At 49.0% G+C, this 17,228-nt stretch overlaps 1 protein-coding gene across 2 annotated transcripts in view; it reads left to right on the forward strand.

The window, feature by feature from the left end:
- Positions 1-17,228, forward strand: part of PPM1H (protein phosphatase, Mg2+/Mn2+ dependent 1H) — a 235,395-nt gene that overhangs the window by 130,966 nt on the left and 87,201 nt on the right. For both annotated transcript variants that reach the window (XM_036298716.1, XM_036298715.1), the window contains exon 5: positions 13,315-13,399. In XM_036298716.1, the coding sequence (XP_036154609.1) occupies positions 13,315-13,399 (85 nt within the window). The remainder of the gene's footprint in view (positions 1-13,314; positions 13,400-17,228) is intronic.

The following is a 17,228-nucleotide window of genomic DNA, read 5'->3' on the forward strand; positions in this document are numbered from 1 at the left end:
CCTGGTGTCCTTAACATTCTTCAGAGCTGGTGGGAGCCCCCCAGTATTCAGGTGTCTGGCCGGGTTCTAATGAAATTTCCTTATTCACACACGGCACCACCCGGAACTGAAATGACCCATGGGATATAGCGCTGATGCCCCCGTCTCCCCCCCATAAAGACAGCATCCTTCAGCCCACTCTCACCTTCCCAGCAGCCATGCCACAGAGCCTTACTCCAATTGATATCCTTAGTTACAGAATCTGTTGTCTCCCTTGTTGAACACTGGACCCGATTTCCTCTCTCCAGTCTCTGGGCTCACCTCCTCTTCACTGCCGCTCCTCCCAGATTCCCGACTGCACTGGCACAGCCTCATTCCCACGGACGGTCAGGGCCCGAGCTGTGTGTGATCTGTGGAGGCTGGAGGACTCAACCCCATTTGTCGCAGCCGACTTCTCTTCTGGACTCTCTTCACCTGTCTGAGGCCTTAGCTTGTTTGTTTTTGGTTTTTTTTTAACTTATGGTTATTTCCCCCTTCTCAATCTGAAACAAAACAGTACTTTGTCAGCTTTGTCATCTGTCAGTGTTATACCTTTGCTCTCAAGTAGCTAATTAGTCTCTTATAAGTCACTTCAATTTTTCACCTATAACTAAAGAAGGCCATTTCTGTTGGCTCCACCATCTTCCATAAATATAAACCTCTTCTTGGCTTTAGCCTTGTGAACACTTCTGATGGGTCAATGGTACCATCTGTCCTTGGCCTTCCCATCGGAAGAAAGGGGATCTTGAATTAACCCCATACTAATAGTCTGAGTGCATTTTTTCAACTAGGTGTCAAAATGATTCCTGGGTGTGGAATGAGATCCACTGGGGAAGCTTTAGATATCAACATTTTGCAGGGATTGGTGTCAAACTCAACCTGGTTACTGCAAGGTCCAGGGAGGAATAAGAAGCTGCATGGCTGAGACGTGGAAATGAATTCTTAAGTCCTATTCTGGACCCTGCCTTCCAATCCCAAAAAGTTAAACGGAGAACTACATGGACAGAGGATGAGGCAGAGGAACACACTTCATAAGTAACAGATTTTGGCCTTAAGTCCCAATGCAGCCCCTCTGTGAGCCAGGCTGGGCCAGGTCGAAGTCCTTAGAATCAGATCCAGCGCTTAGGACCAGACAAGCCTATTTGCCTCCTTCCCCCTCGTCCTGGTGATGAGGGAAAGGCGTTCCGGAGAAGCAGCAAACACAACACTAAAATGAGAACCAGAGCAAGAAAGCCCCCACGCTTCCAGTCAGAACAAGTTGAAGTCAGAGCAGCAGGAGCACGCCCCGAGCTTTCTGACCTGCCAACTATTAAGAGAAGAGCCAGCATGAAGAAAGCCAGAGAGTGGGGCGGAGGGAGAAAGAGCTAAGCTTTCCTCCCGACAGCCTCTACCTTCGCCTCTCACTCGGCCTCTGCAGCTTTGTGAACGAAGTACGTCTCAGAAAAAAAAAAAAAAGGGGTCAGAGAGAGACTCTTGCTGCGGCCTTTGTACAAGAGAGAGCAGCCCTGATTTTTCACCTCTCAAGGCTTCTGGGACTTGGGAGGGGGCTCCCAAGAGTGACGCTCGCTGTGTCCCTAGACCAGTGATGGCGAACCTTTTGAGCTTGGCGTGTCAGCATTTTGAAAAACCCTAACTTAACTCTGGTGCCGTGTCACATATAGAAATTTTTTGATCTTTGCAACCATAGTAAAACAAAGATTTATATTTTTGATATTTATTGTATATATTTAAATGCCATTTAACAAAGAAAAACCAACCAAAAAAATGAGTTCGTGTGTCATTTCTGACACGCGTGTCATAGGTTCGCCATCACTGCTCTAGACTGTAACTCATTCAAGCGCATCCATCCTGAATCTGAGCCGCATGACGTAGAAAAGGGAGGAGATGTCCCTCTCCTGGTCAGGCTGGGGAAGGTTGCACAGATGCCTAGTGTTGGAGAACAGCAACACGTATTGGTAGATTACAGGTTCAGAAAAGAGAAAAGAGCTTTCCAAACTCTTTTGAGCCTGAATTGTTGGGGTGGTTTCCTATTATCATGCAGAAGAGTGTTCCATGGGAAATATTATAGACGCCAACTTTAATTCACCGATTTACTCTGTGACAAGAGTTTACCAGGTAAATGAGAGAATGGGCCCATCTTTACACGTTCTCACTTAATATTTATCCCCATCTTTTCTGTATACATTCCTTGGAACACTTGTTTCAATTCCACAGTTTTAACTATAATATAAACATAATTCTGTTTTTCTTTCCTTTTTAAAAAATACTGATTTGTCAGAGAGAGAGAGACAGAGAAAGAGAAACAAACATCAATTAGTTGCCTCCCGTACCCATCCCAACCGGGGACCAGACCTGCAACCTGACCAGGAATCAGGCTGGTGACCCTTTGGTGTGCGGGATGATGCTCCAAGCAACTGAGCGACCCGGCCAGGGAAAGCCTGTTTTTCCAGCACTGACCTCATCCCACAGCCCCACACTCACACTTCCATCTCTATACCCGCCAACCTCCAATGCAACGTGCCCTGTGTCATCTCCTCCAGACTGGCTTCTCTCCCCGTCTCTCCTGTGCTTAGTAGCACCATCACCCTCCACTGACAGGCTGGGAACCACAGCAGGTTCCCAGACCTTTTCATTTCTTTGCTTTGGAGAATATACTTTTAAAATGTTCTTGCATTTTATTTCTAAGACTCTGCTTCCATAGACATAGTCCAGACTCTCATTGTTCACTTGAACAATTGCAATAACTTCAGGTATATTAAGGGTTCAGTAGAATTTTTGCATCGAAAGGGGATATCCTATATTTGTTTGTCAAAATAAAATTTTAAATTACAGAGATGTGTGGGAAAACGTTGAGGTTATGGCATTAATCCTAATGAACAGGGTTTTGAAGCTAGTGCTCAAGTGAAGAAGGAATGCTCCAATACTACACTGTCAGTCTCCCCCCTTCTCTGTGGAATTCTGAAGGAATCTGAACACATGACTGAAGTGGCAATGGGAAATCAGCATATCGTTTTTTAAAATTTATCTTTATTGTTAAAAGTATTGCAGATGTCCCCTTTGTTTGTGGGGTTTTTTTCTTTGTTTGTTTGTTCGTTTTTGCCCACTGACCCCTTCCACCCCGCACCCACCCCTCCCAGGCCATCACCAGACTATTGTCTGTGTCCATGGGTCATGCATATATGCATACAAGTTATTTGATTAAACTCTACCCCCCACCCCCACCTTCCCTCTGAAATTCTTCAGTCTGTTCCATGCTTCTGTCTCTGGATCTATTTTTTTCATCATTCATGCAATTTCTTAGGATCACAACTGTGGACAGTTATTGTGCAAAGTAACAGTTTTACGTGGTTGATTGTACTAGTTTGACCTTTGGATATGTGAATTTCTGTTAATTCCAGCAGCACCATTAATAAGCTATACTTAAAGTCCTTTTGCACATAAACTCATTTAATCTGAAGAAAGTGGTATTGTCTCTTTTTTTTTCCCCTAATCCTCACCTGAAAATATGTTGTTGTTTTTTTAATTGTTTCTTTTTAGAGGGGAGGGAGAGAAATATCAGCGAGAGAAACAAATATCGAAGTGAGAGAGAAACATTGATCGGTTGCCTCCCATATGTGCCCTGACAGGGAATCAATCCTGCAACCTTTTTTTGGTGTACAGGGGCAACATTCCAACTAACCCAGCCACCTGGCCAGGGCAAGCTATTGTCCCATTTTCAAATGGTGAAAATGGAGTCTCAGAGTGGCTTGAACTGGACTCCAAGCCCTCATCACTTCCCACTGTGCATCATCTGGCTCCCAAAACCCAGCTGATGTTTATGCTCAGTGCACGAGAGATGGGCCTCCCAAACCTTTGTTACGCAGGGTCACCATCAGCAGCTGGAGCAGTGGTTCTCAACCTTGGCTGCACATTAGAATCACCTGGGAATCTTTTTAAAAGATTGTTTCTTTGTTACTAATGTTGGGGCCACAACATTAGTAACAAAGAAACAGAATTTCCGGAGGATGAGGCCCAGAAATCAGGATTTTAAAAAGATTCCCAGGTGATTCTAATGTGCAGCCAAGGTTGAGAACCACTGAGCTAGAAGCAGAGAGGGCTGACAGGTAAGGCATCCAGCCTGGGACCTAATCGTGGGCCACAAGTGAGGCCACCTGCCCTGCCAGGTGCATTCATGTAGCTTAATTGGAGCAGGGCCTGTGGCAATCAGGATGCCGGGTTTACTTACACAGTGTAGGTTGCCAGGCCTTCTCAATACATTTTACAGTCTACAGTGGTTCTCAACCTTCCTAATGGCGCGACCCTTTAATACAGTTCCTCATGTTGTGGTGACCCCCAACCATAAAATTATTTTCGTTGCTACTTCATAACTGTAATGTTGCTACTGTTATGAATCGTAATGTAAATATCTGATATGCAGGATGTATGTTCATTGTTACAAATTGAACATAATTAAAGCATAGTGATTAATCACAAAAACAATATGTAATTATATATGTGTTTTCTGATGGTCTTAGGCAACCCCTGTGAAAGGGTCGTTCGACCCCCAAAGGGGTTTCGACCCACAGGTTGAGAACCGCTGGTCTAGAAGGAACTGTCTGTGGATTGGGCTTTGTTCTCATGCAGCAGATGTAACTCCTGATTTATAGCATCGTAAAGAAGCAGCAGCAAAGGCTGCCTCGAGACTCTTGGCAGGCAAATCTAGACAGGGCTCCTGCGAGTCCTCTTAAAGAACTCCAGGGGTGGAGGCCCACGGGCTTGGGTCAGTGTGTAAAGGGAAGATCGGGAAATTCTTTTGCCATCTCCAGCCATGGAATTTCACTGATTTGACTTAAATAGAATTGCCTCTTGTTTGTTTCATTCTGAGCATGAAGAACCCGTCACCCACCGGTCTTTGAATAAGACCAGTTCAAATTGTGAAGGAGAAGGTGATCCAGTCACTCATTCTTTCCTTTAGGCCAGAACACCAAAATTGCTCCAACCTCCTTCAGAACATCTATTTTCCACCCCTTGAATTGTTTTTATTTCTCTTCTTGGGATTCTGTTCCATTGCTTTGCCTTTTTAAAGTAGAGAGGTCAGAATTGGGCACAGTCCTAAGTGGGTGTGCCAGACGCAGAGCATTAGTAAATAGATCGCTTCCCAGGCTCTGCCTGTCCTGCCGGCCTGAGCGTACACACAGTGAGCTGTTGTGGCCATCAGTTATTCGAGAAAAAAAAAAAAAGCTGGGGGTGGGGGGCGGAGGAAAGATCATCCTACTCCAAAAATGACTACATTAGAGAAAAAAAATAAATGACTTTGGTGGCCTCACCCCGTCTGGATACTTGCTACAGGGAGGAAAATACGTTCGCTCTGTGGCTTGAAAGGTGTTAGTATGTATTCGTGCTGTGGAATACAGGCATTGACCCTGCACTTAAGAACAGAAGATATGCCCTCGGGTGCAAATGGGAAATGAACCATTAAGTGTTCAATGTGTGCACTGCAGTTGAAGCATACAGGCAGAACCTTCCCAGCAAAGTGCTTTTAAAACCATGAAAAATGAGAAACCACTGTGGGATCTTCAGAAATAAATTTAGTTTGGAGTCTGTGGTCCTTTAAGAGAAACTTTTAAAACCCACCAATTGGCAATGTAAAATGATACAGCCACTCTGGAACATCCATTGGCAGTTACCTCGAAAGGTTAACCTTAGAGTTAGCAAACTCGTTCCTGGGTGTACATATATATAGCCAAGAGAATTAAAAACATATATTCTCAAAAAAAATTGGACCTGAATGTCCATAGCAGCATTATTCACAGTAGCCAAATAGTGGAAACAACCCAAGTGTTCATCAGCTGGTGAACGGACAGACACCATGTGGTATATCCATACAGTGGAAAATTCACTTAGCCATAGAAAAGGAACGAGGTGTGATACACGCTGCAATAAGGAGGAACCTTGAAACCATTATGGCGAGTGAAAGGAACCAGGCGCACAGGCCACATATGATCTCATTTATGTGACTTGTCCAGAGTAGGCAAGTCCGTGGAGACAGAAAGCAGATTAGTGGCTGCCAGGGGCTCGAGCGTAGAAGGGGAATGGGGGTGACTGTTGGGGGGCCCTGGGGATTTCTGTTTGAGGTGATGAAATTGTTCTGGAATTAGGTAGTGGTGATAGTTGAGCGATCTTGTAACTATACTAAAAAAAAAAAAAAAAAACACTAAAAAAAAACACCCACTATTGAATTATATACTTTAAAAGGAGTTTTATGGACCATTGATTATATTCTTAAAAGATGATAGGACAAACAACACCAGTGTTAATTTATAGGCAGATCCCTTTTTAAAAAAGAAATAATAATAATTTGTACCTCAAAAAGTTTTCTTCAATGACTATGAGGCTTTTACCTGGCCTGGGAAATATTGTGCTGGGATAGCAAGCTGCTTGCAGAAAGCGGCTGAATTCTGACATTGAGAAGGGATTCTGGGCGGTGTGGGGACAGAGTGCGCTGGTTGTGAAGAAAACAGGGAACACCTGACTCGGTTCTTGCTCCACGAGTGGTCACTTGTTTCTGCTGCCACTTGAAGATCTGAGTGTGGGTTGTGTGTGTTTTCTGGCCCTTTTGTGTGTGAATGTTTTTGCTGAGAAATTTAATTATGCATTTGAGGTCCTGTTACACGAATCACCTTATTGACCAACGTCTTCTCTCCTGTGCATTCTGAAAATGGAAGGACTAGAAACACACCCAAACTAAGTCCAGGCTCCTAGGGTTCGTTTTCCCCCTTCCGCTATTTTTTGACGCCTCTAATTGGCATTGACAGCCCGGCTGTCCTCCGGTGCTGGTACCCCTGGCTTGTTCCCCGGCCGCCCTACTTCCTTTTCCATCGACACAGTTCCAATACCTTCGGAGGAGACAGACGCTCCTGCGGCATCCAAACAATCCGCCAGATCTGATGCGATTTGACAAAACGCGCGCCCCCTACCTTGTACTTTAGAATTGGCATCCCCTCTGTCAGAAAGGGTTTTCCAGCTGGTTTCTCTTCTGTCACCTCGTCCCAGATCTCCTCCCCGGCTCAGGAAATGTGCGGTTTCATGTTGCGCTTCGAGTCCCTGGCAGCTGAGGAGTGTGTAATGGACTCAGGGCATCCCATGAATACTCTCCACGGTGGTAGCGTGGCTTTTGTGTGCAGCTCTGTTCCAAGGGGACTGGTGACACAGACGAATCACACGGAGGGGCTTCCTCGTAATGGGCTCCGTGTCCTCCATGATTGAGGAGAGGTGACTGCTCCCCTCCTGGCACGCCTGTCTTGCTTTCTATTTATTAGAACGGACATTGTGGTGAGGGCCACCTCCTGAGAGGAAAAGTACTCACTGTGGTCGTCCGTATTTCTCCACCCGTGTATGTCAGGCTTCTTTTCAGAATCCTTGAAATTTAGACCGAAAGGTACCTGAGAACTAACCTGGTCCTCCCTTCTCTTCATCGGCGAGGACACTGGGTCCCAGAGCTAAGGGTGGTGTAGGGTGGGGCTGGCACCTGCGAATTCTGACTCGCAGGCCTGTGCCGTGGACTTCTGAGCTGGGAGGGGGCTGGCAGCGAGCCACGGCCCCGCAGTGCCTGTCACTCGGTGCTTTGGCCCTCACACTGTCACCTCCTGGCTGAGCCACCAGAACCGCCAACACCCAGGAAGGGTAGACACTGCCGCGCCTTCAACTTCCATTTTTCTCTTCACCAGTCACCCTTTTTGACTAACTTGAGGAACAAAATGTAGGTCTTTTGACTCCGAATTGTGACTGGGAGGGCATACGTAGCAGCATTTTCCAGGAACTGTTCTCTGAACTCAAAATTCCCATAAGTTAGGAATAAATGGCCTTGATCCTCTCCTGTGGCTAATATCTGGGGTGTGGGGTGTGGAGAGAGCATGTTAAAAACTTCATATCGTTGCTTAACCTCCCCCACCGTCTGTGCTCTTGCCTCATAAAAAACACATTAAACCTCATTCTTCACCATATTACAGATAACGCCCCATCTTTTATGCGAGACAAGATATTAAATACAGCATATACGTTCCAGTTACCGTCTCTGTGAGCGAAAGGCTAGCTTTAACTCTGGGGAATATACTCAGGAAGCACCGCTTTGCATGGTAAGGAATGCCAGGTGGGGGTGGTTGCCCATGGATTACACCGGTCCGGTCCCTAGCAACCTCCTTCCTTCATCCCTGGCCAAACTCTGAGTATCATTCCATTTCTGACCAGAGTCATATCCACAGGTCAGGCCCCGAGGCCCCGAGAGAAGGGTCAGGGCAGGAGCCTAACTCTCCTCCATGCTCACTGCTGCCACAGCTGGCTTTCTTCTTACGATTTCCTTGGGAGAAGCACATTATGAAACAATGAAGTAGAAGATCAAGGTCTACCAGGGTCCCGTCATGACAGAGCGCAGCGAGGAAGGCATTCCCCTGCGTCAGTGGCGGTTGCCTTCACATGCCCTCCGTTCCCTTTGAACTCCTTCCCTCCACTGCCCTGCTCCAGGTTGGGGACCGGCCCTCTGACAGGTTGACCCCGGGATCAGAGGATGAAAGAGGGGAAGATCAAAAGGAAGCCGGGCGTCACAGAGGAAGAGGCATCGTGATTTAGGGACTGAAGAGTTTGACTGCCAAAAGCGCTGTCCTCTTTAACCCATGATGTCTCATAAAGGGAGAGCTTGATAGTTCAAACAGATGTGAAGGATGCCTGCACACAGATGCATGTGGATGTACTGACCTATTGGAGAAGGTCAGTAGCGAGGGTTACTCCAGCGGTGAAGATTGGGATTGGATGCTGATACTGCCTTGCGTGTGAGTTTGAAATTTTAAAACAGAGAGAGCATAGAGGGGGCTACCTCCCCGCCCGCTGAGTCCACAGCCCTGCCTTGTGCCCCCTTATCTCCCAAGTCACTTTTTAGTGGTGACTCAGCCAGTACATTTTTTTTTTAGATCCATTGTCTTTTTGTAAAATAAATGAAAAGGCATTATGGGTTTTTGAGGGCTCAGACTATACATACAGTTAGACAATTACAGATAATAATGTTGTTACTAAGAAAAGATTTTGTTTGGGGCCTTTGCTCTGAATAAATTGTTCACCTACCCAAGTCAAGCTCTTTCTTCATTTAATCACATATCCATCAGCAAATGGTTACTGTGTCTGCCACGGGTCGGGCACTGGGCGCTGGAGGTCCAGAGACAAGGACTGGGCTCTGCCGGAAGAGATGCTCAGGTAGTCAGCGACAGCGTGGCAGCCAGCAGTGGCAGTGAGGACCTGGGGCTGCGGCACAGCTGGGCATACCCACCCATGGTGCCGACAGAGAAGGGTGTGGAAGGAAAACCAGGAAGGCAAAGGCAAAGGGACCATTCTCAGAGAGGAATGGGTCAGCCAGAGGAAGCAAGAGGTAGAAGTGTAAGCAGTGGCAAGAGTGGGGCTAAAGCTAGAAATAGAGGCAAAAACTAGATAGGGAAGGAAGTCAGGAATTCTGGGAAGCATCCAGGGGCTTCAGGGAGGGGATGAGAATCATGCTTCAAGACCACCTTGTGACCATGTGGCTTATGGGCCAGAGGGTGGTCGTGAGGTAGGGAGAGCAGGAGAGCTCTGAGTCGTGTGGACAGGCTCTGGATCAAGGCAGGGACAGTAGGAATCAGGGAGGGGCACAGATTCCCGTGCTGGTGAGAAGGTGAAGTTTGCAGTGCGTAGCGCCTGTTAGGACTTGCAGGGTGAGATGTCTGAACGGCTCCCTGGTCTGGATGGGCAGCCAGGAGAAAAGTGAAGTGCTGGTGTCCCCCGCAATAGGACAGCTTCGGGGTTTGGTGGCGGTGGCATCTTTCATTCAGTCTGAAACGTGCTAAGTCTGAGGTGCCGGTGAATAGCCACCAGATGTCTGTCGGCAGGTGGCCGTTCCAGGCGGGAGTGGAGCAGAGACATGTGGGCGGGAAAGGAGATTTGGAATCATCAGCACATGGAGCTGTCGAAGCCTTTTGCTTATTTAGTGAATATCAGGGGCATGCTGTCGGCGCCGGCTTCACGGGTGCAGGACCTGTGTGCACCACCCAGGCCTCCCCTCGAAGGGCTCCGCAGGTGTGAGGCTTTGCTGCCAGCATTTTAAAATTCTCATTAACAAGTGGCCCTGCGTTCTCCTTTTGCACTGGACCCTGGAAATCATGTAGTCAGTCCCGCTTACAGTAGCCTGGCCCCGTGTGTGGCAGGGAGGCTACAGTGTTGAGCAAGACAGACAGAGTTCTTGCCTTAAGAGTTACCTGGCTAGAGTGGAGGGCGGACAGTTAAGTCCTCAAGAACAAAATGTGATGTCCTGGGGGTGGGAGGGAGACCAGGAGAATGAGTATCCCAGACACCAGGACTGGGAGAGACTGTCCAATGCTGCCCTGGTGCCGGGCGTGTGGTTGTGCCCAGTGGGTATAGCAACCAAGAGGCCACGTGGTGACTCGGGAGAGCGACTGGGCAGAGAGAGGAGCAAGAATGAATTCACCCCTGAGGGATCGTGGGGCGTGAGGAGCAGACTCTGAGGTGGGCTCTGGGTTAGGAGAGTGTCGTTTGTTTAGTTTTGGTTTTGTTTGATTTTAAACACAAGGTGCTCTGAGCGTGGTGTTGAACTCTGGGCAGAGAGAGGCTGGGAATGCAGAGAGGGAGTAACTGATGTAGGGAAGACTGAGGAGGGAGGGGATGGAGGGACTCCATAGCTGAGGGAGCAGGTGCATTTCCGGGGGAGCCCTCTTGGCTCTGTGGCATTGACCCCGCTTTCTGTGTAAGTGAGCATCCACTGCCTCTTATTCTCTCTTTTTGCCTCAAATTCAAGGAAAAGTTTCTCCTAAGTTGTCTCACCTGTTCCTTCATTCAGCAACTGTTCGTCGGGCTCACGCTGAGCGGCGGGCACGCGCCACGCGTTTGGAACAGAAGAACGAACAGAACTGACAGTCCCCCTACCTCCTGAACTTGGGGCCCTGACCCGGGTGTGGCTCCTCCGCGGGTCCTCCCCAAGGACTCCCGCCGCCTCCTCCCGGGTTTCTGACACTCCGGTCTCACTTCCCTTGTCTTTTTCAGTATCTTTTCCTCCCTTCCTGAATGCCCACCTTTCCTGGTTTGCACCTGGAAGCTGGAATTCAGGGGCCACATGGAGAAAGGGACGAGAAAGAGTTAAGACTAGCTTTAAGCAACATTTTGAAACAGAAGGTTGCCTTTGGCATTTATTACATAAGGACTTTTGCTCTAGTTCCCCAAGTTCTCGAGGCCCTTTGTGCTACTTTAAGTGTAGGCCCTAACCTAGACCTTCCCTTCAAGTCTCTCCACCCTGTCAGACTCCCTGCTCCCCGAGGGTAGGTATTCTCCACTGGCGATGGGACAGAGACATTGGAATGGCCTCACACTGGTTGGTGAATAGTGGATGCCACTTTGGGGGAGAGGGGGAGAGTGATTGCATTTTACAAGTGGCCCTGGGTTTATGAGAAGAGCTCTTTAATGTGTCCTGTTTCTGGCAGCATAACAAAAGGAGCGATGCAAATACCAAAGCCTGAGGCATCCCCTTCGCAGAGCCAGCCCCTTCAGCATTTCCATTTTCTCACAGTGTCCACTGTTTTCTTCTTAGACCTAAAATTCCCTAAAGCCCCCAAGATTTTTGTTGTCCTCTCTCCCCCGCCGGTCCCCCTCCACTGGTTTCCATGACAGCAGCCACTGGGCATAGGTGGGAAGGGGTTGGGGCCGGGGTTTCCACAGCTGCGGCCATTTGTAGGGACTGTTTCTAAGTCTGGGAACAGCCTCTGGAGGGGAGGGAGCGGTGCCAGGGCCTCTTGGCACAAAGAACATGGCCTCCCCTGGAGCCAAGGCAGCATCGCCTGGAGCTGAGCTCAGCACAGGCGCATCGTGTCCGGGGGCTTCGGGCGTGTCCACGGGCCTCAGGTGTGTCCACTGGCCTTTGGTGTGCCTGTGGCCTCCCCAGAGGAGTGTGCCAGCCGCCTCTCTGGCCGCCTGCTAACAGGGAGCTTTGGGCTTGAACAGGATGCAGTTCCCCAGCCACTCCCATTTCTCATAGGAATGGCGGCCTCCCGCCAGAACCGGTAGCTCGCTGGGAAGTGGCTGTCAGGAGCACTTCAGAACAGGGTCTAAGAACAGGAGGCCCCTCCGGGAATGGGCCTCGGAGAGGTGGCTCCACGGTTACGGGCCCTGCAGCCCCTCCTTGCGACATCTGCTTTGGGAAGCTCTGTTCTCTCAAAAGTCGTGGAATCAGCAGTAGCTCTTGGACACATTTTGGGGGGGTGGGGGGGATTTACTGAACTTGCACGTGGGATGAGAGTGAATTTTCCTGGGCCCAGGGTGTCACCCTGAAACTCAGGATCTTCAAATCTGGGGCGTTCTCAGAGTCTGATGAGCCTGTGGGTGGCTGGGCTCTCACTGTGATGCATATTCCATACAGCAAGTCCAGGGCAGCACCTGAGAGTCTATATTTCTAGCAAGTTCCAAGGTGAGGCCGGCGCTACTGGCTCACAGACACTGAGCAGCCAGGATCTAGAGCTGTGCTGTTGACTGCATTACACACTAGCCACTTGTCACTGCATGAACATAAAACTAAATTAATTAAAATAAAATAAAATAAAATAAATAATTCCATTTCTCAGCGGCACTGACCACAACTCAAAAGCTTAGTACCCCACGTGGCGGCCAGGTAGGACTGCACAGGGATAACATTCCCGTTATCCCAGAAAGTTCCATTGGAGAATGCTAGTCTACAATGAGCCTCTGTTGCATCACCCACGTACTCACCCACGTATTCACTGAGCATCTATTACGTGGTGAGTCCCGGAGCTGGGCATCAATGTGTGGGTCCAGCGAGCAGAAAAAGTGCATGTACGCTCACTGGAGTGTGATGTTCTTTTTTTAAAAAAATATATATTTTATTGATATTTTACAGAGAGGAAGGGAGAGGGAGAGAGAGATAGAAACATCGATGAGAGAGAAACATCGATCAGCCACCTCCTGCACACCTCCTACTGGGGATGTGCTGGCAACCAAGATACATGCCCTTGACCAGAATCAAACCCGGGACCCTTGAGTCCGCAGGCCGACGCTCTATCCACTGAGCCAAACCGGTTAGGGCGAGTGTGATGTTCTAAAAGAACCAACACCTGCGTTGTATGCAGTTGAGTTGGTCACAGGGACCGTTGCCCTGGGGGTTGGAGGAGAGAGTCTCCCTTTGGCATTTGATGTGTGTTCTCAGCCAAGCTGGGAGTGAACACAGAATCGGGGCACCTCGGAGACTGGCTGCTGATCATGCGTTTTCGCCATTTTCAGGGCCATCATCGTCAGGAATGGAGAAATCATCCCCATGTCTTCGGAATTCACCCCCGAGACGGAGCGCCAGCGACTCCAGTACCTGGTAAGAGCCCCGTGGGTCTGGCAGAGCGCGCTGGCATCGGGGGGCATCCGGGCTGTTGGGAGGAACACGTTGCTCCTGACATGGGAGCGGGCCCGCAGCAGACGAACGACATATGGTATGAGCTCCCCCACACACACCTTCCGATCACACATCCTGCTCCGTGTGTGACGACACACTCCACCTCCGTGAATGTATTATTGCGGCTGATTTTCTCCCATCTGTGGCCAAACGCATGCTCTGTTCCCCCCCCGCCCCCCCCCCCCCCAGAGGACTAAATCTTTATAAAGCGTGATCACATTGAAATAAGTAACATAGCTTAGTCATTGGAAACCAGTTTTTTTTATTTTAAAAGGTAGAAAGTACTAGGATGCTTTTGATTGAAACTCTCAGAAACCCCTATGTCGGTGTGTAAACAGTGAGGGTCTGTGTGTGTACCGTGTCCGGTGTTTGGACGGTCCCCAGCATTGGTGACCGAGTGGCTCAGTATTTCACTGAGGACGTGGTTTAACCTTCTCCGCCAGCCTCGAGGCTGGCTTTTTGTCAGGATGGTGGCAGTTGGGATGCAGCCACTCAGGGTGTTCCCTCAGGTGCAGGAGTGGCCCAGAGGAAGTTAAAGGGTTACCTTGCACCACAAGCCACTGACAGACAGGAGAGCAGTGCTCTGCTTCCCTTCATGGGTTGGTATGTGCAATATGAAGTGCGGTGTTGAGGAGCACAGACGCCTAAACCGAGGGGCTCTGCCCGAATCCTGTGGTGAGGAGGCCGGCAGCCCGAGATCCTGCTGACTCACCCCTCACGCCATGCCCCGATGTGAAGTCTGCGGGCTCCTCTGGGACAGATGCAGTGCCAGAAAACGTTTCTACCCTGAAAATAAATTCTCCTTGTAGATCACTGTGTTTGGGGTGAAATGATGAGAGGGCTGGAGGAGAGGGGGCTCTTTGGTTTTTCAGAGCTTGAGAATTTTTGCTTCACTTGGAGATTTGAGTTTTCTGGAAAACAGAACAGACATACGTTCCTGTCCTCAGTGACAGGGGCAGGGGCAGGGTTAGCAGCTCAGTTCAGTGACTTTGCTCGTCCTCCTAGATTACTTTTGGTGGGGTGTCTTTGGGGACTCACTGTGCGAATAGTTTTGTGGATGAAGTATTTCCTTGGCAGCTGGCTTTCTTTTAGGAGAACTTGACCCTCTGCTCTTAGATAAGAATTGATCCAGGCTCCTCAAAAAGGACTTTGTTCGCGTCTCTGCATTTCAGCAGGTGTGTGAGAGGCCAGGATTTGATTACTTTGTTCAATTGACAGTTTCCCTCAATTTTCTCGTCTGTCCTTTTCTTTGTTTTACTCAATAAGTAAGCTCTGTTGCTTTGGGCAGCTACCTGGCACATAAAACAGCTGGCATTTCTTCCCTCTTTACCAGCGATGGTTTTCTAACCTTCCTGTTGTTTCCAAGCAGATGCACTGCTCCCAGGAGCCCAGACCTTAGAGCCCTTCATCTTCTGTGCAGGCTGAGCAGGCGAGGTCCTGCAGCATCCATGGGGTCTTCATTCTGGTCCCAGCTCTGTCACTGGCCAGTTGGGTAACCTTGTATGAGTCTCAACATTTCCAGACCTCGAAGTGTTGCTTAGAAAATAGAGAACTAGATCAGAGGGTCTTCCAGGCAGAGTTCACACCCACTGGCCTCCTTACCATCTCTCCGGTGTCCTCCAATCCGTCTTCCCCAAGCCACACATGTGGTCTAATCACGGTCCTCCTCACTCCCGCCTAAAAACCTTTGGCTTCTCATTGTGCACAGAATGCAGGCCACCCTTGGCAGACCCACAATCCTCGTCCCCACCCTTCTCTCCAGCATCATCTCACGGCTACCCCCACCAACGCCATCGTGCCCAGGCGTCAGCACAGACAACAGTCTTCCATGTACAGGACACACCGTGATCTCTCCCACCTCCATGCCTTTGGAAATATGCACTGCCTAGATGACCCTTCTCCTCTTCTCTGCCAGGAAAACTCCTCCTCATTCTTTGAGATCCCAAAAGCAAATCTCACTCCCTCCAGGAAGTGTCCCCTAACCCCCGGAGGGGACACACAGCACTGCGTGCGCATATAGTATTGTGGAGGCTTATTTTCCCTCCCCTTACACACTGAGTCCTGGAGGACTGGCCCCTTACTTAGTCACCTCGTACTGCCAGGACCAGTGTTACAGAAGTTACCAGGTGGCGGAACACAAAACAGCCAGGCACTCAGAAGATTTAGGAAATGCACTTTAATTGCAGGAGCGCCAGTGCTGTGACTCAGGGGAATCAGTTTCCCAAAGCTGAGCACCGAATGTGTGTGTGTGTGTGGGGGGGGGGGGTTGGGGAGTGTGTTCCCTTTTATCCCCCTAGTTTCTTTGTCTCCCAAATATTGACCAGGCTTTTGGACTTTTTGCGGGTTTTTGCATCCCCTGTGACGGTTGTAAGGGGGGAAGTGAGATAGCGACCAAGACCCCATCTGGCGCTGGGAGTCAGACCCTGTTGTGGGGCTGTGTATGGTTATAGCTCCTGTTAAGATAAGCATTCAGGGAAACAGGTTTTGCAAGGCTAGCTAGGGCACAAGTGGAAAGGGGGTTGGGGCTGGCAAGCATATGCATCGGAATGCAGGTGGGGGCAGGGGCAGGGGGCGGGGCTCAAGCCGCCTTCACACCAGTACAGAGGAGGTACTGATGCGGGGCCTGTTGGCTGACTGGCGTCCATCATGACCACACAGCACTTTCCCCTCCACCTTCCCCCGAAACCTATCTCAGCAGCACCATGCCTCCCAAGCCTTGACAGCAACATCTTCATCCCCTCCTTGCCCCTGAGTGGAACCTAGTTCCTGTTTTCCTGCTAGAAGCAATGGGTAATAATTCCAGGTTAACTTTTTAAATTTTGAAATAATTTCACACTTTCAGGTTACAAGAATGATGCAAAGAAAAACTCAAAACGTTGACTTCTGAGGGGGGATTGGAATGCTGACATGTTTCAGATGCCTGAGTATCAGTCGTCTATTTTGGGATGGCTTCAGCTCTCAGCTTTGTCACACAACTAGGCTGTGATTTCAGCAAGGCCCTTTTCCAAGCCCAACTCCACCGTCTGCACTGGGTATAGAAAACCTCAGCAGGCAGGTGCATGGGTTAAATGAAACAACACAGGCAGATTCTTTTGTGGAACTCAGTACTCGTTTGGTATTGTTTGATGCATCAAAGTCTTGACACTTCAAATCCTACTGGCCCACAAACCACAGGAATATCTTTTCCTTCTTTTGACTTAGTCATCACTCCTGATGTTCCTGAGATTATTGTGTGTTTTGGAGTCACTCTTGAACAATTAGTGTGGACATGATTGGTTCCCAGACCCGAGCCTAATGTCTGCATTTCTAAAAGGGAAGCACACTGTCTCCATTCTCTTTAATCCTTGCTCCTAAACCAGGTAGGTTTCTCTATAAAACTCTTCCCCCCCGACGACAGGAGTGTGAGTGAATAGGACATGAAATATCCTGGTTGTCCAGTGTCGTCTTCTGTAGGAGTCTAAGAATGTACGCTTTGAAATGAACAAAGCCAGTGGTGATACTCACGTGACCGGCGATGCGCATCTTTGCGAAGTATTTGAATAAGGGGATTTATAGCATATGATAACCTTGTGGTGAGATCTTTATAGTAAAGTATTGAGAGAATTAGGATGTTTTTAGGGTAAAATCTTGGAAATGATATCAGTGTGACCTGGACTTCTCTCAGCCCAGCCCAGCCCCGACCTGGGCTGTGTGACCTCGAGTCCCCCGCTTGGGATCTCTGCATCTCCTTTTCTCCTCAGTGGGATCATGG

Source organism: Myotis myotis, unplaced genomic scaffold (genome assembly GCF_014108235.1).
Source record: "Myotis myotis isolate mMyoMyo1 unplaced genomic scaffold, mMyoMyo1.p scaffold_m19_p_3, whole genome shotgun sequence".
In the NCBI taxonomy this organism is placed as follows: Eukaryota; Metazoa; Chordata; class Mammalia; order Chiroptera; family Vespertilionidae; genus Myotis; species Myotis myotis.